Source organism: Anas acuta, chromosome 8 (genome assembly GCF_963932015.1).
Source record: "Anas acuta chromosome 8, bAnaAcu1.1, whole genome shotgun sequence".
NCBI classification, from domain to species: Eukaryota; Metazoa; Chordata; class Aves; order Anseriformes; family Anatidae; genus Anas; species Anas acuta.
In genome coordinates, this window is record NC_088986.1 from 12,198,344 (window position 1) to 12,222,210 (window position 23,867).

Consider the following 23,867-nt stretch of genomic DNA (forward strand, 5'->3'; position numbering starts at 1 on the left):
CTAATAACCACCACCCCAAATCTGAAAAGCTTTATTTGTTTCTTTTGACTTCAGAAGAACTTTTCTGTACTTAGACTGCCAGGGAAAAAGGCCAGAGTGTTTCAGGTTGTATTACCTCAAGTGACAGAAATCCAGCTATGCAGAATTTTTATTTATTTATTTTTTTAATCTGGCTATTTGTTTTACAGATTTGCCCACTGGTGAATCCCCAAAAAGAAACAATAGAAAATTAATTACTTAAGTTCTACTTTATGCAAATGTTGCATATCTGAGTCTCATCTAGTAGTGGAATTGCTGAGTCCTGTTGTGCTGAGCAATTAATCACAGAGTTCTTACATTGTTTTTTCCACAGATCTGTACCCCAGATTTGGTGGTGTTTCTGGCATGTTCCAATCAAAGGCTCAAAGAAAGGTTACTGAAGCGTGCTGAACAGCAAGGGAGACCTGATGATAACCTGAAAGCTACTCAAAGAAGACTAATGAATTTCAAGCAGAATGCCATCCCCCTGGTTAAATATTTCCAGGAAAAGGGGCTAATCATCACAGTAAGTCATTTAGTATATACCTCTGAAAACTTTAGTGTTGCAGTTACATTTGGTTTCTTAGACCTTTTGTTTTAAGATAGGCTCGATGACTCAAATTATGTTTTAGGTATTCATTCACCAAGTTCACTGAAAGCTAACTTTTACCTTTTGCCTGTAGTTACAAAGTGAAGATGTACTTTAGAGAATATGACATTATTTGCATTTTCTGTACAAATCCAGAACATTTCTCAGTAATGCTAAAAAGATTATGTGAGAGTCAAAGGGAGTGTGTGTAGGTATATATAAGTACATACAAGAGATAATGTTGTCAAGGACTTAAACCATATTCCTAACTGCTTATGTAAGTACTTAACTGTGATGAATTCAATGAGCAGTTGATAATGGTTGAATTACTGACAAGTTTTCAATTACTAATGGTGTCTCGCTGTAACAGTGTGCATAACTTGGTACTACATATGGTACCAGAAGAGCACAGATGGCCTTTTGTTTCTTATGATAGCCTAAGTAACCAAGGTACATTCTCTTCATGGCAAATATGACTGATTCTATGTGCTGGACAGATTCATTCAGCACTAGAGCATCTTTAATTGCAGAGTGTTGGTAGTCCCAATGATGCAATCCAACACCTTTTGGACTTTCAAAATGAAATTCCCAAGAAATAATTGTTTTCTCCAGATAGTATCTGTTCTGTTTGAGGATCTTCATTGACTCTCTTTGGAAGGATAAGAGGACTGGAGTTCTTGGAAGTTGTTTTACATTATTTATATAATAATAATAATTATTATTATTATTATATAATAATAATTATATAATAATATATAATATATAATATAATATATATTATTATATATATTAATTAATATATATAATTATATATATATTATATATATATTATAATATATAATTAATATATATAATAATATATAATAATTATATAATAATAATAATTATTATTATTATTATAATTATATAATATATATATAATATATATATTTGAGGCCGCACCTCGAGTACTGTGTTCAGTTTTGGGCCCCTCGCTACAAGAAGGACATGGAGGTGCTTGAGCGGGTCCAAAGAAGGGCGACGAAGCTGGTGAGGGGCCTTGAGAGCAAGTCCTACGAGGAGCGGCTGAGGGAGCTGGGCTTGTTCAGCCTGGAGAAGAGGAGGCTCAGGGGCGACCTTATCGCTCTCTACAGATACCTTAAAGGAGGCTGTAGAGAGGTGGGGGTTGGCCTGTTCTCCCACGTGCCTGGTGACAGGACGAGGGGGAACGGGCTAAAGTTGCGCCAGGGGAGTTTTAGGTTAGATGTTAGGAAGAGCTTCTTTACTGAAAGGGTTGTGAGGCATTGGAACAGGCTGCCCAGGGAGGTGGTGGAGTCACCATCCCTGGAAGTCTTCAAAAGACGTTTAGATGTAGAGCTTAGGGATATGGTTTAGTGGGGACTGTTCGTGTTAGGTTAGAGGTTGGACTCGATGATCTTGAGGCCTCTTCCAACCTAGAAATTCTGTGATTCTGTGATTCTGTGATTATTGAGAAAGTATGTATTTTGTGACATTTCTATAGTCTTTTTGAATGCTTTTCCTACAGAAAGCCTTCTTAGTTCTTGAGGGAAGATTTGTCTTGCAGAGGAAGTGGCTGGGACGTCTGTCTAGAATTGGAAAGGAGACCCTGTTGTTCACATGTCTTATTAGAGCTGCTACAGTAGTGCAGCTGTTTTTCCTTCATTGCAAAAACAGGATGCAGTAGTAAAGCTGAGCCCGTGGAGTTAGATACACTGGCAATTTGTCCAGAGGACAAGGAGATCCTTTTCTATAGAGGATAAAGAATACATACGACATACCTCATTTCCATAGGATTTAATTTCATATAGAAAATAGATTTTACAGATGTGACCAGGTTGGTGGGAATAACTGAGAAAAAGGAGTAGCTAGAAAAGACGTAGTAAAAATGTATTAAGAAATGGCTTAAGCATACATACTCCAGGGCAAGTAAGCAACTAAAAATTCCTACAAAAGGGCATTTTTAAAAACACATGACCTTGAAACAGGGGAAACATACACTAAGTCCATATATAAAGCTACATGCTACTACAGCAAGTCATAAACTTCAACATTAAAAAAACTGTTATTTTGTCATCAGTCATCATTTGTTCTTTCACTCCTCTGTCAATTTATAGACTAGCATTATCTATTGAGTTTTGACAATCCTCTTACAACAGTTTATGTTAACAGGGTCATTTTGTTGGAAATTATTTTGTCCAATGGGAAATCCAAGTGTGTTTCTCCAACTTCCTGTACATTTCCTTTAATCAATGGAGATAATAGATGTTTCTTACTCTGCCTTATCTTTGCTCGCACTCAAAGACCCCCCCCACCTTCTTCATTGATGAACTTGAGCTTTCTTTTGATTTTGAACAAAAAATAAATATAACATTTTTTGATAGCCTTTAATAAGTGGAGAAGATAGTTTTCTCAAAGTCATAGGATCCAAGAACCACTGTGGTACTCATCACCTTTTCCTCCGAGTGGAAGTTGTATATTTTCAACTTGCCTCTAGTTGTACATATCTGTATAATACACATGTAATATTAACACTACTACGTACATTTGAAGCACTTGTGCACATTATTTCCCTACAGGAGGAGAAAGCAAGAAAGAAATCACATTCATCCTGCTGATTATAATGTTGAACTTGGAAGGTATTGAAATATTATGTGGATGAGAGCAGTGTAAGATCCTGAACAGCATAAAACAGAATTTCACTAGCCTAATTTCTGGAGGAATTAATCCTTGAGGCAAGGTCAGGCAAGGTTGATGTTGATCAGATTTATTAATTTTTTAAAGCCTCCTTATAACTGCTATTCAAAGCTCTGAATTTTAGACACTTCTATCCAGCATCACACTTCTACTCGAGGGGGAAAAAAAAAAAAATTTAGAGAGAATTATAACTCTAGGACTACAACTCAAATGTTAAGCATCTAGTTAAATATGTTGTTCTCCATCAATAAAAAGACCAAAAGAGAGAAAAGAAAAATGTACTGAAATTTGACTACATGAGATTAATGAGCAGACATTTGATATCATCATAGTCTGCCATTAGATAGTATACGAGCAGGCAAATAAAAATCTAAATTCCTAAAGACTATGAATTTGTCTTCTCCAACAGATATTTCACACTGTATTTGATATATTTTTATTAAGTTAATAAAATTAAAAACTGCATTTGTCTTGTTTCAGATCTTTTTGGTTATGTTGCTCAGGTGTCCTTCTTTCCCTTCATCTCCCCACCCCACCCTTAGCCTTTGCTAGTGTTATACAGCATGTATCTTATATTTCTTTACTTCTTCACTGCTTTCTACACCTTATTTTTACAGTCTGTGCATGGCATCCCTGCCCTCAGAATCTGATCCTAGTTTCTGTTTTCAATGAAAGAAATGAGGGCCCCACCTATACTTCTAGGAAATAGGAAGGTATGACTGTTGTTTCTGAAAAACTCCTTCTTTGGAATAATGAAGTTGGAATATACAAGACTTTGGACTGGTGTTCAAATTTAACAGATCTGTAAACAGCATTATTAAAAAAAAAAAATCAATCTGATATTTTCATGAACACATAAAATCTGTGTTTAAAATTCTGTTTAGCCATGTGTCAGTAAGCCTACCATCAAAACCTGACTTTACTAAGTCAAATGCCACTTCTGAAGACAACAAGACAATAGTAACAGGTATCACGATATTGGACATGGAGTATGTAAACAGATGCATACATTGACATTTATTGAACCAGCAACTTCTTAAAAATCTTTTAATGTTACTTCTTATCAAGACAAAGCTAAGTCACAAAATACCAGAGGAAAAAATGTTACTGTTAAATTACATTTTAAAAAGGAGAAAATGTAATAGCCGAGATGATCTGCAAGTACTCTGCTGTTTAGCAGAGGACTTCATTCCTGAACACAGTTTAATTTATTCCTGTATCCTTCCTGCCACCTAGCAATTATTTAGATTAATATTTTAGAATACTGTTTATTTGGTTTCAGGTGCTGACATGACAATTGATATGTATACACAGCCATGGCCCATAAACTAAGGCTACTACTGAGATACTAACATGAGTAGAGAACCCCAGAAAAAAAATTGTGTCTATAAACTTCTAGACATTGATTGCCATTCCATTAAAAATATTTACGTGGTTTATACCATTCAAGTATTAGAATAATTGCTAGGTACGCTGTTATGTTGGCTACTGTACTTCTAGTGATGAAAATTCCATCACTGGAAACAGTATATATCTTTTCACCTTCTAACACTGACTTATAAGGGTTTCCCTCTATTTTTAAAAAGAAGTTAATAATGAAACAAATAAATAAATACAGGAAAAAAAAACAAAATCCTATGGAAACAGTGTGTTTTAATGCTTTTAATGTGGTTTCTGTCCAGACAGAAAGCTACCTTGATCTCAAAAAAAGTGGTATGATACAAATAATAAAAGGTTTATTAAATAAATAATAAAATTTATTTGTTTATTATAATAGTTATTTATTATTTAATTTTATTAAAAATAAAAGCTCCTCCCCTCCATCTATGGCACCCCAGCCTAGATAAACTCTATGTCAGGATAAAGCTGATTTGGGATAGCTAAAGGTCTAGTCTAGCATGTTATTGTCTGGTTAAAACTTGCTATTAAAGAATATTACTATTACAAGAGTTTCTTAAGAATCAATTGAAAAAATAAGCTGAAAAAGTTTTTTTTGTGTTAAAATACATTTCTCTTCTGGACTTTATATTGATGTTTCATCATTATTAGACCTACTGCTATGAACTACCTGAAGAACTCTAGTCACATTCTTTGACATTTGAATAAATTGCTGTAATGGAAAATCATCCTAACTAGAAAACTTTTTCATATACACCTCAACAGACATAATTCATCCCAATGCAGGGAAGTTTAGAGAACACAAAAATACAGATGGTAAACCATAATGAACAAACCAGTGTAGCACTTCCATCTTGATGTCCCTAAGTCTAAGTGACAGACAAAATCTCCCATAGAAAGCAGCCTCTTTGTGTACAAGACATAGCTCTTTCCACTCTAGTCACTCAGTTAAGCTCCCAGCCCCAAGCAGGGGCTCTATTCTAGAGAGAAGGAAATTCACAGGACAGCAGACAGAACCCCCTCGCACTTTCCCACCCCAAGATCACTTTCTTTGAACACCTGCTATGAAAAATGCCAGATGTACCCTTTTTACTGCTAATTTAGTGCATAAAATGCATGTAAAAATTATGTACTTACTTTTATAAAATTAGGCCAGTGGCAGCAATCAGTCATGTTGAGTAAAGTAATAACTTTGGCCATGTTGTGGTCATTGCCGCTGTGATTTTATCAGCGGAAAAAAGGAAGACAGCAAGATAACATGAAGTGCTTTGAATTTGCATCTCCAAATAACCTTTATTTTAGAAACTAGTGATCTGTATCAAAGCAAAGCTAATTGTGGCAAGATGGTAGGATAGGGGAGAAGTTGGGTAAAAAGAAAAAGCAATCCTACTTCAAGTCTCTACTTTGCCTTGTTCAGATATGCACTTTAAATCTCTGTTATTCCCACCCCAATGATACCCATCACCCACCTACTGGTTATTTTGAGAAGGATGTTTAAGTCTTTACTTTATCTGGACTTTTATCTGGTACACATATATCTGTATATATTATAATATTATTTATGATAATTCTGTGTAAGCATAGTACTTAAGTGTCAACCTTGTTATGTTAATAAGCGTGTGTGTGTGTTCTAAAAAAAGAAAAATGCAAGACTGGCTTTAGTGAGCCAGAAGTACTAAACGTTAAGAGAAGGCTGTAGACCTTATTTAAACAGGACAGGACAGCATCCTGTGGCAGAAAATGCTGATTTCATCCATGTCTTCATTGTCTCACTTGTCTGTTTAGGGAATCTACTATGCCTATGAAAAATGTTAAAATGACTTTCAGATTAGTCAGAGAAATGAAGATAAACCAGAAAAAGCAGCTGAAGCTGTTTTTTTTTGTTGTTTGTGTTTTTTGTTGTTTTTTTTTTTGTTTTTTTTTGAGCACAAATTTAGAAGTTAAATAGTTGCGGGTGAAGGAAATAGCTTATATAGCTGTCTGTCCTCATTAGCATCAAACAAGCCTAATGGCTGTCAACTGTCACAGGAAAAATTCCCCATGGAACAGCATTATATAAATTTTTCTCTTGATTTGGTTATAAAAAGATTTTTGCTACAGCATTGCACGCTGACATGAACTTTAGCTACAGGCTGTGACTTACCAATACACTGATGAAAGTGTCACTCATAATCCATTTCTAAAGTCTCTGTGCCATCATATATCTGTCCAATGTGAGGTTTTGGTTTGGGCTTTTTCATTGTTTTGCTTATTTCTTTCTTTAGCTCTGAATGCTGAGTTCAAAGGACTTTCAATTACATATTCCCCTTTAATTGCCCCTCTTCCCTCTAACAAAAGTGGGTCCTGCAGTCCTGCCAGCAACTCTCAGGGTTAATCCAGATCTTATCAATAGCAAATGGTAAGCAAAGGCATGATCTGAACCTCCACCCAGCTCTGTGAATCTTCTTAGTGAAGGCACTTGCATCTCTTTTGGCAAAAAGCAGGCTGACTGGCTGCTCTCATTTTTGTGGTAGTGGTGCTTGCTCTCCTCTATGCAGTTTTGCATTAAATAATCCTTAAAAAGTAAAGTAAAAATAAAATTCCCACACTGCCTTCCCTGAAATATTTCCAGGAATAGAGACTGTTAGCCACCACCTCCCCCACATGCTCTCACTTCTCCACCAGAGGCTCAGGATCTCATTTATATCTCATTTTATGTGCCATCTGATGCCTTATATCTCGCATTTTTGGCAGCAAAGTAATACAAATTTGGCAGGGATAGTTTCACTTGAACCTAGCCTTGTCCATATCTGAGCATAGCCCTTCTCCCCACAAGTCATAAATGTGAGTTTGAAGTTGCTGTTTTTTGTAGAGGACACTGAGTTGATGTTTCCCACTGATTGTCTACCAATACATTCTCAATTATCTCTCAATTGTTCTAAAAATACAGCAGTCATGAGTGCATTCTTGGAGGAACATGTTAGATGTGCTTTCAACGTGACTGCTACACTGGCTTTTCAGGGTACTTCTGGTTTCTTCGGCACGATCAGCTGGGGGTGGGAAGAAGAAATCAGACAGCTCTGAGTGTCAGCAGGAGCCAAACTTCACGATGTTTAAGTAACTTTTCAAATCAAACAAAGAACACAGGCAGCTCTTTGTGGGACCCTCGAGATCATAGGTTTTGTTTGTAATTTGGGAGTTTTCTGGTGCTTTGCTGTGTAGTTCCCAAATCTTTATTTGGCTCCATGAATGCATATGCTTATATAGTCCCAAGAAACATTTCTATGCAAGGAAAATGAGATGGGGGATGGAAATAATTACAATCACTTTCATTTTTATTTATTTATTTATTTTGCCGATTCAGAGCAATGAAAGAGAAGTTAAAGCCTGGAACAGGTAACCACATCTCAGCATACATGGATAGTCACCTAGCTGTCATTGCAAATTAAGGGTCTGTGTGTCTCCTATATCTGGTAGCTCTTTTGCAGAAAAACCAGGACACAAGCACAAGCCTCTCTCTGTAACTGTTTCCCGTGGAACTGCTGAACTAGAGCATGATTACACATGCTGTCATCACTGCTGGGTTTTACATTGTGTCTCAGAACCCTACACATATTACTACTTTGTGAGATATTTGAAGAACAAACTAAAGAATATATATAAATGAAATGTACATACAAATGTGCTTAAGCAAACCATTTATAAACATATGCACATTGTGTATGGGAGAAATGAGTAATTTGTGCATATGTGGAAGCATGTGCACCATATACACTTCCCAAGCTTCAAAATATTTTCAGCCTCTGATTATATGATTTATGTTAGCAAGTTCAGTATACCAGAAACACTAATGTCTGCCAGAGAATGACCAAGCTTGGAAACTTGCCATCTGTGTATGCTCAAGTGTGCAGAAAAGCCTCGAGGGTGGAAATTCTTTGCTGAGGGGCACAGCATTGGTGCAGCACTCTGTTCTTTTCTAACTTTGGAAACAAAATGATTTAAATAAATACACGCTTTCTGAAATCCTGCCCTGCACCCTGTGGCCCCTGGTAGCTTCAGCAAAGTAGATTTTGAAAAAAAGAAATAAACTTTGAAAAGTCTGTCTCCAGAGTTAGCTGTGGTCCAGACTTATTTAGGAACACGAGAAAGAGAGAGGCAATGATTTTTTTTTGAAAGCCACACTGCCCCAGATTTTATCCATTTCTGGCACAGTGAAAGCTGATACGTTTAAAATTAACTGGGTTGCTTTTACAGATGTAAAACTAAATCTAAGTAATTAAGCCAAGTTATCATGCAGAAAAATGAACTCTAAGAGATATTTAAAATATCATGCTCTATATATTCTTCAAGTCATTTTAAACCGTTTGTCTTAAGGTAATTAAACTATATCCTTTGGGTGAATATTTGCTCTTAATTTCCTGTTTGTAGTTAAAATGAGGCTTAAAGAAGATTATTTTTTCATATTTAGATGAGCCTCATATTAAGAAATCAGATTGGAAAAAGTACTTTGTCTCTGGGAAGTCCTTTTGCATTGGCTCAGGAATATCTGGCATCCATGAGCAAATTTTCCTATATTAAAATGCATCTAATTTTGTGATGATCCAGCAGAAGATCCAATGCTCCATTGCAGCCATGCCTTTCTGTAAATGTTAAAATACCACTTTATTACCAGAAGTTCAATTAGTGATTTTGAGCTCCAATTACCACTGGTGGATCTTCTCTGTGAAAAATTTATATTCAATGAATTCTCAATTTTATGGCAAAACCCTTTTGCTGACATTTGATTGATGGAAGAATTTTGGATATAAGAGTATGAGAGTTGCTACACCTACAGAACCATCTCCCTAACAAGCTCTCACTCTCACAGTCCTGTTATAATGTAACTACATCAGGTGGCTTGAGCCCTACAATTCTGGTATTTAACTTCTTTATTTCCTGAATCATAAGATGGTAGCATTAGCTTCTGTGAAATATTTTTATTTCTTTATGCACTAGGCAACTGAATATTTGTTCTGATATCAACCATAGTCAGCTTGGATTCAAATGGGTGAAATGAAACTGAGTTGACAGCTAATATTATCCTATCATTGTTCCATCACTTGCACATGTTCCTCCCTTTCTGTAGATTCGTTACATGAAAGAGAGAGGAGACAAGAAAGATTTCCCTTTCTTATCTTTCATGCATCATAAAGATAAACTTATTAATAGTTGTGAATGCTCAGGTACTGTAACAATGGAAGCCATTAAAGTGTCAAAATGGAGGAGAAGCTCAGACTATCAACAGAAAGTCTGATACAGATATTTTCTGGACCACTGTGGCATTTTTCTCTACTGTTCAGGAGTCTTATTTCAGCATTTAGGTTCAGCAGAAGACATGGTTACATGCAGCTGCAGTGATGGTGAAGAACTGAGAAAGCCTAAAAGCTACTCCTCCGGTATCTGAATCATGTAACACAACACACTTGACAGGACTAGTGTCAGAACTGTAGTCTTGCCCTAATACATCTTCCCCTGTGCAGAATATTCTTTTGAATGTTTCCTCTTTCAAAGATTTTTTTTTTTTTCTAATGCGACTAAGGAACAACTACCAAACAGTACATTCAAGAACTGTATGAAATACTTCAGAATTAGGAAACCGCTATTGCGTTAACTCAGCACTTCACTGAAGTAATATATCCTGCTTCCTAAATTCACTGATACCTACATCAGGTAACGATCAATACAGCTATTTTGCTCCTGGTAACTGCAGTTACATCATTTGGACTTAGCGCCTACATCTCCGCACAGCATTGCCTTGTGTCACATAGACATTAGCTAAATTTCTTGGCAAAGAATCTCTTGTGAGTACTACAACCAAGCATATGTTTCCTTTATACTCCACCACAATTATCATCCTTCCTATTCCCCGAGTTAGCATTTGTACAATCCCATCTGAACATGACTGAAATTTGTTTCTTTAATGGCCAGTGAATAGAACTATCTGTTCGCTTTGTCATCATGACAAATTCTGCAATTCAGTAAGGTACTTAAATAATAAAATGGGAAGACAAACCTCACAAAACATCACTGGGACACTGCAATCACAGTTACCATTGTAATATTTTGTGAAGGAAGAACCGTTGTTTTCATTCACAATGATTAACCTCTTCTTACACCAATAACTCAACAACATGGTCATTCATGCCAGCCATGACATAGTAAATAGAGATCTGAACGTGTAAAATACGGCATCTTTTTACCGCAACCTGTTTTGATCAGTCTGTTACATATCAAGAATTTTTCAAACATATACGACCCCTTGATCCATTTTGTTAACATATTTTTTAGGTAGATCTTAACATATCTTCTTTATGTCCTCCACTGGATTTCTCCTCCTGCTTTTGACCACAATGTCAAATCAGCACTGCAAAATTCTCTGCCCTACCTAACGTCTCAGGTCCTTTCCTGCATTCTACCATCCATTGTGTTTTGCTATTAATACACTTTTTATAATGCTGATGTGATTTCCCTCCACTATCACTGCAAGATGCCAATTAGGCAATTTAAAAATATTCTTTTCACTAGGTTCCTGCCGTGTCCTGCCTTCTGTGCTCTTTCGGTCTTCTCTACTTGAAAAGAACAGACTTGTGTGTAAGTGTGGAGTCCTTACAGAGAGGAAACCCAGAATGTGGGCAATACAGTTCTTATTCAAGTTACTTATTAAATTTATCAGTCTATAACACTGAAATAAAGCTTCAGTAATTCTCTGTATCCCGAGTCTTATCCCACAAATTTTGCTATATAGATTCTACCTATTTCACTTATACCCAGAACAGCTCATTTCAGTGTTTGTGTTTTGTTTTGTTTAGAACATTATCACAGTTCTTTGGTCTCCTTCAGACTACGTCTGCTGTAATGGCTATTAAAGTTTTTTTGGGTACTTCAGCTTCCATCTCTGACCCTGTTCATGGGGTACAAGATGTGTATGAGTTCAATTCCTGTACTGTGAACAGAACCTTTTCTTCATCTATGTAATTCATGTCCTCTCACATCTCTTGTACTTTAGAAAGAAGGCCAGGAGCTGTGTGAATTCTGAAATCAGTTTGGTTTTGGTTCTGAGAACTGTTCATTATACCCTTGAACTACAGGCAGCAGACCACCCCTTAGAAAACCCCTACATTTAATACAGAATAATTTAAATGGATCTGGATATTCTCTCGTAGTTTAGGTTAGGACTTGGTAACAGAAACCATGTCAGTATTTCTTGGAAAGATATCTCTACTCAAACCCTTAGTTTTACAATTAGCTGTGGTAGAAGTAACTTCCAAGGAAATTAGCTTCTTGTTAAAGGTGCACAACAATTTGTTATTAGTCCATTCTGATAACATACTTTGAAAATATTAATTATTCTTTGAGTTATAAGCAAGTTGTGCTTGCTCTTTTTAAGAGCAAAAATTTTTGAAAAAAATTTTGAAAAAAATTTTTGTTCAAGCAAAATTATAAAATTCCTTTTTTTCCCCCCCATCAATTGCACAAATATGGTGAACTTTGCTGATACGAAAAACAATAAAAATAAATGTGCCCTAGAAAAATAATTACTAGAAAATGACTAACATTTGAGGCTTTAAACTAGACCTAAATCTAATCTTCATCTAGTGCATGATTTGACTTGAGGATAAAAAAGGACAAATAAAGAAGCCTGAAGTAGGGATAGAAGCTTGCAATAACAAGTTATTCACTGGAATAGGGATGGGACATAAGTATGTAGAGAGTCACTCTCTACCTCAGTAATTATTTATGATTTATGTATTTACAAAAGCAATATAGCACTGAGAGGAGAGTATGCTGAAACCTTCTGCAAAATAAATCATACAGTGGCTTTCAAAAATAACTGGGAGCTAGATCACTACAGCCCAAGCTAAAAAAAAAACTTGTACACTATCCTCCGTGGCAGTAATGATCATATGGGATGTAGTCACTACTTTGTCCCTGCAGCAATGCCTTCCCAAAGCACTTGAACACCTACGTGTAACTAGCTGACGCTTCCCACACCACCCTCTCCCAGGAAAGACAATTAACTTCTGTTATAAATTTCACTGCTACACAAAGTTAATTGCACAAAGATACCCTTCTACTTGAATTCATTTTCTTTTGGAAAATAACTCAAATGTGCAACAGCTTTGTTGCAGAACACCACATTTTCGAGTGTGTTGTTTACTGTGTAGATTGAATGCAGTGGTATGCTTTACACTGAAAAATTTAATATTTAGTATTTAATAAAACAAGCTTATGAAGTGATGATAATTAGACAAGTCCCAAGCAGAAAGAATAAAAACAGGGGAACATCATTGTCTTTCGTGGTGTTTGAGCCAGGACAAACATCATGACCATTATTTTCAGAATTAAGTACAGTTGTCAGAAACAGCTTTTCACAATTTATTTACCGGATTGTAATTTCATAAGTAGAAAAAAAAAAAAAAAAAAAAAAAAAAAGAGAGAGAGAAGAGAGAGAGAGAGAATGAAATCAGTGAATAGTCTGATTTTAGAAGTTCCATGTTGCTCTTATGAAAAACAAGCAATGAAAACTCAGAGGACTGTATTCACATCATCTCCCTTAAATCTGGTATCCACAGATTCAAGGTGCTGCAACACACTTCAAAATTGCTGACTGGAAGGCTTTTACTACATAGCTATGTACATAAAGAAACTCACAGTAAAAGCAAAGAATTTTAATTCAACAACTGCCTGTTAGTGCAGGTGCTGGGATCATAAGCATTTGCCAATGCTCTGTTTTAAGAAGGAAGTGGCTAGATTGCCTCAGTGTTGTGGTATCACTGCTGGCCTTTTCAGGCATTGGCTTTTCACAGTATACGTTTGAGACCAGATCATTGTTTACAACTCTGCTATGGAGAGCTGGGAGCCTTGATCCCACTAATTGAAAGCTGAAGCAAAATAAATGTGGGCTAAAATTTAGATACTCAAGTTTTACATAGACACATATACTGTGTTACTCCCAGTTGTTTAAATCAGCACTGGATATTATTCTAGGAATTAAATTTAGAGCTCAAAACAGCAGTTGAGTGTTTCATGCACACACTACTGGCAAGATATTTTTTGTCTACATTACCCCAAAAGGACAGGTTAAGTGATTTTAGTCTTCCTTTCCAACCTTAAAATTTATTAATCCAAGTTCTTTTTCTGAAAGCCTGCTTCTGCATACTTAGGGCTGCTCATTTCATACAGTTGTCAATACTTTTCTTGAAGGCAATTTAATAATACTAAAGCTTGTTTGCGTCCGTTTATTTGTGGATTTTTTTTTGTGTCAGCTATTTGTTTTCCAGTCAAGTAAATATAAAATAATGCAAAATTTTATCAGTTTATAAGGGCAGGGATCAGTACTATAATCTCACCCATGGATCTATGACTGGGTTTTGAAACTTTCTGTTCAACAATTGGTACAACATGAACATCTAACCCTTATTCATTTGCAACAACACACTTCTAAAAAGGGTAAATGAGGAAAACATATCACCTTACACTCTTATTATTTATGAGTCAAATGCTTTGTCACAGAAACAAAGATTGAGGAAAAGTCAAAAGAGAAAGTGGTACACTTTACAAGAGAATGTTTCTCCTTTCATTCTTTTACAGTAGCGTTCTGCTTCAGTTAATCCTTCTGCTGTTTGCAGTAACGTTTAGTAAAACTGCAATGTATGCAGTTCGTATTCTATGTTTGTCATATTAAAAAAAGATACAGAACAATTTGTTTTCATCAGCGCAACTCCAGAAAGAGAAAACGAAATGTGTATGTCCTCAAAGATACATAAAATTGATCTTGTGCTGATGTCAAAAGTTTTGTCACTAATTTTGTTCTGAGCAAATCTAGTCACTGGGTGGCCAAAAAGCCTGTCTACAGATGGGCATTGAAATACGTCATTTAAGCTTCATAGCATGTACATAAGGCAGAGGTACAGACAGGGAAGAAATAATTGATCCGTGTTACCTGAATGTTTCCAATAATTGGAAACGTCCTTTGGATGAGGATGTCATTCTCACTCAGAGGATATGCCCATCCTGCTGTCAGTTTTAGGTTTTTTGTTCCATCTGGATTTTCTGAAGGAGAAAATAATAGGAAAACAAGTTGTGTGGAAACACATAATAAAGGAAGGCAGCCAGAAACAAAACCTCAGCAAAGTCTGAAGACATTTCATCACAGGATGTGATACTTTTCCTCTCTAACAGGCTAAAGTTGGATATTGTTGCAAGTACAGAGAACTATTGTTTCAACTTAACATTTTGAAAACTAGTTTTAAGAACTAGCATCGAAACTATCTTGAAGACTCTGAAGATCTTGTCTTTGCTCTACAAATTATCACAAGTCTACATTCAGAATGAGTCCAAGTATTGATGCTGCTTAGATATTCATTTGAGAGGGCTGTGGCCCTTAGAATGAAAAAGTAATTTACAATGTTTGATATAATATTCAATATAAGAAGTTGTAAGATTTATTAATATTTATTATATGCAAAAGGAGGGAAATGGAATTGTATTAATGATTACTAATTATTGCAGTAGGGATATTGCTGGTGAGAGCCACTGACTGAATTTGACTATCTGCACCATTCAGTGCCTTATAATGTAACACTTAAAAGGGGACAGGTAGCCAAAGAATGCCAGAAAACTCAGCTAATGAAAAAGGTTCAGGATAAGGTCATATGAAATTATTTTTTTATTTAAAAAGACTTTTACTGTCAGATTATCCAAGTCACCCTAGCTAGAACTTCTTTAAAAAGTTATCGAGAAGAGAAGACTATTTAAAATACTTTGTTTTCTATTTCAATTTAGCTTAAATCATATAAAGAAAAATGAGAACCTAAAATCCCCCCAAATAACCCCTTTTGTAAGCAAACAAACAGGACGTGTTCTCACACTTCTTTTTCCGTGTTAAGCAATTTCACTGCAAAAGTAAAGAAATCTTAATTTTCATGAATGTCTTTTATTTCATGCCTCTAAGCCTAGTATCAGATGAATTGGAACTGTCACACAGCTTAATACTAAGCTTGTAAATTGCATCTTAACATTACCTTTGCCACTGAATGTTTTTTGAAATAAAGTCTAAATTGCTTGTACCAATTCACATTGCTACTTTTCAAAATACCTTGACAATACAAGCTATAGATAATTTATAACTTGTCACACACATCTCATTTCTTATATATCTTCTGTGTCTAAGAAGCTTGTAAGAATACCCATTTACACTTGGAGTTGTTCCTACAGTGCTTGCATGAGCTTATACTGAAGTAATTTTTAATAAACACAAACATACCTTAATTCTCAGCCATAATCATATGGTGGCTGTTCATCAGGTGTTTAGAAATACAAAATACAATCAAATCAAGAATTTCTCCTGAAGTCTATCCTGAATACAAATCTATCTGTCCTGTTTATCAGGGTCCATATATCAGCATGCCAGAGCCTATGACATTCACTGTTCCCTGATAACAAGGATGGTTTTAATAATATTTTTTATCAATAATAATTTTTTAACAAGGAAGGAAAGGCAAACATGAATTAAAAAACAACAACAACAACAACAACAAAATTATATAAAGGTAAATCAAAAGCAATGGATAATTGCTAAACATCCCAAATAGCTAGCATTTCCAGTCGCCATTTGAATTCAAGTCAGGACTACAACACTGGTGAGGGCTGCAAGGAGGAGATGCACCTTCTGTGAACTTGGAGCTGCCACATTACAAAAGCAAATTCATCAAAAACAGCTACAGCAGTTTTTAAGGTAAAAATATTCAGTATAGGTTATTTGGTGTGTTTTTGCAATAAATTAGTGATATCTCAAGAACCTATTGATGCTATGGTATTAGATCTCAAGTGCTAGAGTTTCAGGTATTCTGTAACTCACTTAGCTGAAATGACAGCCAAAGAAAGTGAAGAAATCGTATTTACAAGGAACCATTGAGCTGGCTTCATTTCCATCTTTGTTGTGTTTGGTTTTGTTTTATTTCCATCCTTCTCCTGCAAGTAACTGGGTTTCAGGCACACTCCATAGCTGCACTCTACAGCCACATTACACGCTTTTCTTGACAATATCCCTATTACTTCTCAGACTTCTTTTCCATAGTCAAAGTAAGAGAGATGCTCTAGTTTTCTGATCTGTTCTTTCTATTCCTTTGATCAATGTAGTGGTGATTCTGTGCACTAACTTGTTGACAAGACATCCTTCAGACAGTTGTCATGTCTTCTTTCTCACTTCTAAACTCATAACATTTTTTGGTGCTTCCCTAAAATTATGTTTCATTCAGCAGCCTCTGGGTAGAAGTATTGTCAAAAGCTTTGGAGAAGTTAAATAAATTATGTCAATCAGTTCCATTTCATCCACTTTTTTGTTAATGATATTTAAAAAATGCTTTCAGCCTACATAATCATGTGAGATTTTGTCCTACATTCATTTCCAAAAAATACATACTGGATGCAAGAATGTCACATTCCATGATAACTACAGCAATAGTTTCTGTCAGTATCTCCTTAGCTTGCCAGCTTTCATTTATAAATCAAATAGTCTCCTTTGTGCTCTGAAACAACATACTCCAATAATTTAGACAACTAAACTGAGCTTTCTGGTACAGAAATTAAAATAGCAGTGCTCTCAGTGTTTGCTGCAGGAAATGAATTCTGGTCCTTCCCGAGGCAGTACAATTGGAAGCTGCTTTTAAGAGCCCGTGCTAAACTCACACTGACATTTGCTGAACATTAGTCTAAATTTGGTACAAGTCATGCTTCTACAGACAAATAATAAAATTTTATCAAAATTTAGCACTCTTCAGCTCCAGAATACCAGGGAAAAGCTTATTATCAAGGATTCCAATGCCTTTTATAAGTTTGATATAGCAATCACCACTGAAACCTTGTTTATCCTGGCCAGAATTTATTTAAATACACAAGAAAAGTTTGGCTAAGTATTTTATTTTTTTTATTTTCATCCAAGGAAACTCGGGAAAGCCAGTAAGTTTCAAATGTTCTTACAATCTGAAATTCCACCTGGAATAACCACAAATACTGTGAATCAAACTATCCATATTTCCAATATCTTTGATACCTACAAATGTCAAATTATTTCTCGAATATAAATGATAATAATAATAATAATAATAATAATAATAATAATAATAATAATAATAATAATAATAAAATACAGAGATGGCATTAAAAAAATAAAAATACAGCAACTAACGTTTAAGCGTATTGTATATCCCATGCTTGTCCTTGGATCTAAGTCATTAGTTCTAATGTGTTAATTAGTTAAATTTGCATTCGAGATTAATACAGAACTTTTCATGTTAGCTTTCAGTTGGCAGCATTCCTCCTTAGAAAGTTCTTATGACACACAGGCAAAACTTGTATTTTGGTAATCGTTGTTTTGACAATGCTACAAGACTAGCCTACAATATTTTAGTATTTTAATTCAGAATCTCTGCTATGAAAGCCAACAGGAGCAATGCTGTTGATCTTGAAAGGGAAATATTTGGTATATTTGGCACTAGTATCAATGCTTTTCACTGAAGCAAAGTACTAAGTATCACTGGAAGAAACAAGTATTTATAGGCAAAAATACATTTTATTTTTCTGAGTTTTTTTAAAATTTGTTCTAGTTGCATTATATGGCTTACAGTTGTTGTATGTATGCACCTTTTCTAGGAAACCAGTGTTGCTATATATTCGTTTGGGGTGCCTGTCTGCCATCTGTGGGAGCTAATGCCAGAAAATGATTTAGTTTTGTTTTAAACAAAGGAGAAAGGAAAACTGGAGCTCTGGTAGCACTGCAGAAATGGAAAAACAGACTTTTTTTAATTTCATTCAGAAAAAGTCCCTCTTCACACAAACATATTGATTAACGTTGCGTAGCTTTAGGGTTCATGCCCTCTGAGCAGTACTGTTGCACCCAGTAGGGAGGTACTGAGAAAAGCATTTATTTGAGTGTATCCATAGTCAGAGCTGTTTCACTGAGCTGGGGGCTGCAGGAATGGGAACACTGCAGTACTTGTCTCATGTGGTACTGGAGGAAATAGAGGAATTATGCTGTAGCATCTGGTCCTCATTCTTATTTTCATAGAGTCTCTTGGTTTATATGAAATAGTGTAAGCTCCCTGAGACTTCTGAAGAACAAAGACACTTCCAAGCCCCAACAGAAATCTTCCTAGATAAAGATGAAAGGACAAGACTGGAGGACCAGCAATATTGCTATAGAAGGAAAAAAAGCTAGGCATTTGGGGAAGAGTCGGGAGATTTGACGTCTTCCTATAATGTCACTGAGACATATATAGCAAACTGCCAACTACAGCTGTCATTAACTAGGCTTCATGCAACTTGTTTGTCTCTGCCCTTTGTCTGGGTTTCAAAATACTGCGTTTAGGCGAATGCTTCAGAATTTGCAGCATCACTGTGAACTCCTGTACTGTAGGGGTAATATCCTGTAAAAAGGGATATTGCTGGTTAAGACAGAGAGGGTTGTTAAAGCTGCATGAGGATTTGGACAGCACCTGACCATACCTGACTCTGCAATCAATAGTGGATTTCTCCTTCCTTTAGGGTTAGGTGCAGTAAAGTAAAAATAAAACAATTTCTTCTAGAGCCAGTGGAAGCAAGAGTAAGGTAAGGTCTCCCTCAGGCTTAATGTTTTCCTGAGTTTTATGGGAAGAGAGTAACAAATATATCATGGAGTATCTCCTAACTCAGACTATAATTCAGTTTTCCACTCGAGCTCTCCAGCAGTGATCTGTCTTGATGCTGGACACCACTGTTCAGGATTTTTGCAATGCCATTTGCCCCTTTAAAGGCAGCTTCCTTTAAAACTAAAATTGAAAATTACTCCAACGGTGGAATTTTTTGTTTGTTTGTTTGTTTTTAAATAAGCAAAAATGTTTGTGCTTTCAAAGTAGAAAAAAGTCTATATGTGTGCATGAGGTAAAGCATCTCTTTGTTTTTAATTAATCTGCAAAAATAACTGATATAGTTTACTTTATTCTAGCAGCCGTTGGACAGACATAATACATTTCAAAGGTGCAAGCTTTTAATCGTTTGCAAAGTGAATATGCACAGAGAGTTTATATGTAGAGCTCTTAGCTGTATTTATAACCTGAAAAGTTATTCTAGAAGCTGACAAGTCAGATATCCAGAACAAACAAATACAATTTGTGTTTCTTAAATACTATTTAAACTAATGCATATGCTGCATAATTCAGTTCTGACTCCTGGTGACAAATTAAGAGAGAAATAGAATAGTTATTGTAAGGGTCACAGTAATGTTGACAGATGGATGAAACATTCTGAATTGCTGATTATTGACTGCTTAAATTGATTTAAGCTTTCGAATGTTAAAGAGAGAGAAATATAGCAGAAGACAATGCCTATATGAAGCTCAGAGCTGCTCTAATACTAATGGAAAACATGACACAAAAATAATTTCAGAAATAAAGCAGCAATAGGTTTACTTTTCACATAACAGTCACCAGCCATCCAGATTAATATCCTTAGTGGGGAAAAAAATAACCAGCCAGTGCTCTTAAATAGCTGCTCAGACAGAAGGGCCTTGCATCTTAGCGCTACTAAAGCGTGTACGTTCCAAAACCTCTCCGTGGCACCCCTTTCCGTCTCCATCAGCTTCCCTACCAAACATGTAACTGCTTCCCCCCTCAGCAAGCTCATTAATTTTCTACCTACCATGCCACCAAATTATTGATTTCCTCCCTCCCTCCCCCTGCTCACATCTAGCTGTCCTTCAGCTTGCCCATTTTTCACTCTACAAGGGCCCATAATTGCATGGTGTCTTTCCCATCAGCTCTCACCACCACATTGCCTAAGGCACTCATTTTTAACAGCTGAAAACTGATACAAGTCAGGGTGTAGCTCAGTATGATCACAGCATAAAGACGGGACTTCTCCCTTTTTCTGCCTATCAAAAGTTATTACTCTGTATAAACCTGCAAAGACAGGCTATTCCTACAGCTTACTGTTAATTGTTTCTTCAAATAAGACATACCATTTACTTGGTGTCATACGGTTCTGTATTACACATACGGATGCTGGCTTCACATAATTTTAATGTGAAAGCAATTAAACTGTCAGAACATCTTCACACATTTTGTTTGCCATGGCACAATGTTCTTGAGTTTAGCATGAAATAATGGAAATTCACTTTAAGAAAAAAAAAAAAAAAAAGCCTTTTGTAGTAATTGCAGTGTTTATACACTGCCAAATCAATAGAAAAGGGAGATGATTAGCAGTGGAACTACAAATGTCCCTAGCTAGCCTCTTTTGCACTAGTATGGGGAAGGGCCAGAATCTGGCCTCATTTTTTGTATTTCAGATCAACTATAACAAAATCCCTAAATCTATTCATATTGAGGCAGTCAATTAGCTGTGCAAGATAGTTGCAGTTATAATTGTGCATTTACTCATTTTGAGGGTCATTTCAGTTCTCTCTAATGTTAATGGAAGATGTTACTTGAATTTGATGGTTTCATTTTATTTTTTCTCTTACTATACTGGATTCTGTCTATGCACCTAACAGCTTCAAACATTACTTCAAATTGCACCTATTCTGAGTGAATTTGGGGTGTGCACAAGGTAACAGCAGCCCCTGCAGAACCATAAGCTCCACTCAGGGCTGCTGAACATTCACCTTTGTGCTTGTTTACAAGAAGCACTCGTAGCAAGAGACACTCAGATGACAAGTGGAACTCGAGGAACATTAATGATAGAAGTCTGGGGACTCTGCAATGATTTATGAATCCTCTGTGGAACACTTAGAGAAAAAAAAAAAGTGCTAAGTGGTTTATTTTAGATAACTCAGAGTATTCCTTAGGATGTTAATAATGGTAATAATATATCCAATTCAGTTTCTCCTTTAAATTCATCTGACAACAATTTATGACCTTTGCTTTTTTTCTTTTAATAAATCACTGGTGAGCTCTACTGCAGGTTCAGTTGTAATTGTTCTTCTGTACATGATACAATACCAATAAAAATGAAATTTCAGACCATTTGATAGAAAAAAGATACTAAAATTAAAGAATGGATTACAGATAGATAGCTCTCCCATTATGTCCCATTCTCCCCTTTTTTAAAAATAGCATAATTAAAAGTACTTTATAATAGGGAAATGTTCCCTGAGGTCCCAGCCTGCACATTCCAGCTTCATTCCTCAACTACTCTTATTATTTTTCTTATACAAGGCTTCAACTCTTTTTCCTTTCCTTCCTTGAAAATGGCTGCCATACTGTCTTTTTCCTCACATATTTCTTTTTCTGTTTTCACATTTCTGATTTTTTTCCTCTTTCCACATTTCTCTAGAAGTAACTTGCTGCTTGAGTCAATTAACTTGTAATTATTAAGAGAAACAAACTAGTGATGAAACAACACTAATAAAGGAGTATCAGTGAGGGTGTTGTTAAATCATAAAGCAGCACATATATACCAAAATATGCATCTCACTTCACCTAATAGTACTGGTAAGGGCGAAATAAAATACCTATTTGTTTTCAGTCCTTCAGGAACAACCCCTGCCTAAACCAGCATGAATTAAACCAGTGAGTTCTTGTCACAGTTGTAGCAGATTGGGGCTCAGCCTTATGAATCTCTCTATGTTACTAGCTAAAGGAACAACAGTTTTTCAGCCAAAAAATACCAACACTTCAAGAACAGGAGTATAATCTGACTTCTAAACTAGGTGTCTCTTTAAAAGCATGGGATATTCATGATACAAGAAGCCTTGTTCTCTTTTTCTGTTTTATCCTCCTTTTTTTTTTTTCTATTTAAAAAGAAAATAATCCTTCACAGGAGGTGATAATATATGGATGCTTTGTTTACTTCCAAAACAATGACTGTCTTTCACTTCCACATATAGCTGGCTAAAGGATTATAAAGCCAGAAGTGACAGCTATAGTTATGTGAAGCAATTTATAAACTACACTCTATCCTGAATTAATTCCTGTTTGACCCTTAATTAATTTTTTGGAAGCATCTTTTTTAGAGAATTCATAGATAATCCATTAACAATTATGATTTATTAAACAGTAAAGAAATTTATCAGAATAAATTTCGCTGCTTCAGTTCTGAGTTTGTCTTACTTGCTTCTCATCCTTGTATCTTATGATTTTCTCTGCTGGATATAGTAGTTTTTAAAATTGTTCTTTCCCATGGGAGGGCACAGGAAGCAGACTCATTTTTCATCCTTTTCTTATCTCAGCCCTGAATCTTCCCCTGTTAGATGTGACAGTCAAGTCATCATTCTCATTGCCCATCTGGAAGCACCTCCATTTTCTCAGCTGTGGGTATCAGCACAGCACACAGCACCAGGAGCTCTCTGCCAAGCACCCAGATGTTATGTCATCACTTGGCCTCCATTCAGCATTCCTGGGCATACATCTCATTAGACCCTCTGACTAAGCAGCACAACCCAAGTCCTGTTCACTTAATTGTTCGCTATAAATCTACTTTCAGAAATTGCCTTATCTGAGAAAAAAAAAATCCCCTCCTACTAACAGGACAGGACCCAACAGTCTATTTTCCATGGCCAAAGATCAGTCAAACACCACAGGAAGGTCCATACCTGAGGATGTGACTTAAAAGAACAATTCAACATATCTGTGTTCTTTTTTGTTGTTGTTTTTTCTCTCCTGACCAACATTGGCTGCATTGGTCAGAGGCTTAGCACTCTGTGATCGCTCCTGCGCTTGAAGAGAAGCGATGAATAACTTCCTACTGAGGCAAGACCAAGAGGTTAAAAGAGCACATGTGAATGCCATCTTGCTTGCAGCAGCTGGGTCTGATAATCAGATCACCCGTACCTTTAAAAGTACACTATCTGGGGGAACTTCTTCAAGTGACATGTTTCAAGGACTCAGGCGTTTATGAATTACAGTTATTGTTGCAGTATTTGCCTGCCTGTCAGATGAGCAAATAGAGCATTCATCATCCAATTCCTGTAATTCTATTTGATTTTGAGGTGGATGGGAATATTGCCATAGAGCAATTAGCCCAATGTTATTATTTTAATTGGAACATGGCTTATTTTCTTTTCATTGACATCCATCATGTTCTAAAAGAGAGTACATTTTCATCTACTGTTGCAAATATTATTTAACTACCTTGATTTGTTTTATGCTTTCCCAATTTCAACCTTTATTTCAAAGTG

General features: G+C 35.9%; 1 protein-coding gene across 1 annotated transcript in view; it reads left to right on the top strand.

Annotated features, from left to right (window-relative positions):
• The window catches only part of AK5 (adenylate kinase 5), a 95,299-nt gene that overhangs the window by 19,971 nt on the left and 51,461 nt on the right, over positions 1-23,867 (top strand). The window contains exon 6 of the mRNA XM_068691398.1: positions 353-544. Within this exon, the coding sequence (XP_068547499.1) occupies positions 353-544 (192 nt within the window). The remainder of the gene's footprint in view (positions 1-352; positions 545-23,867) is intronic.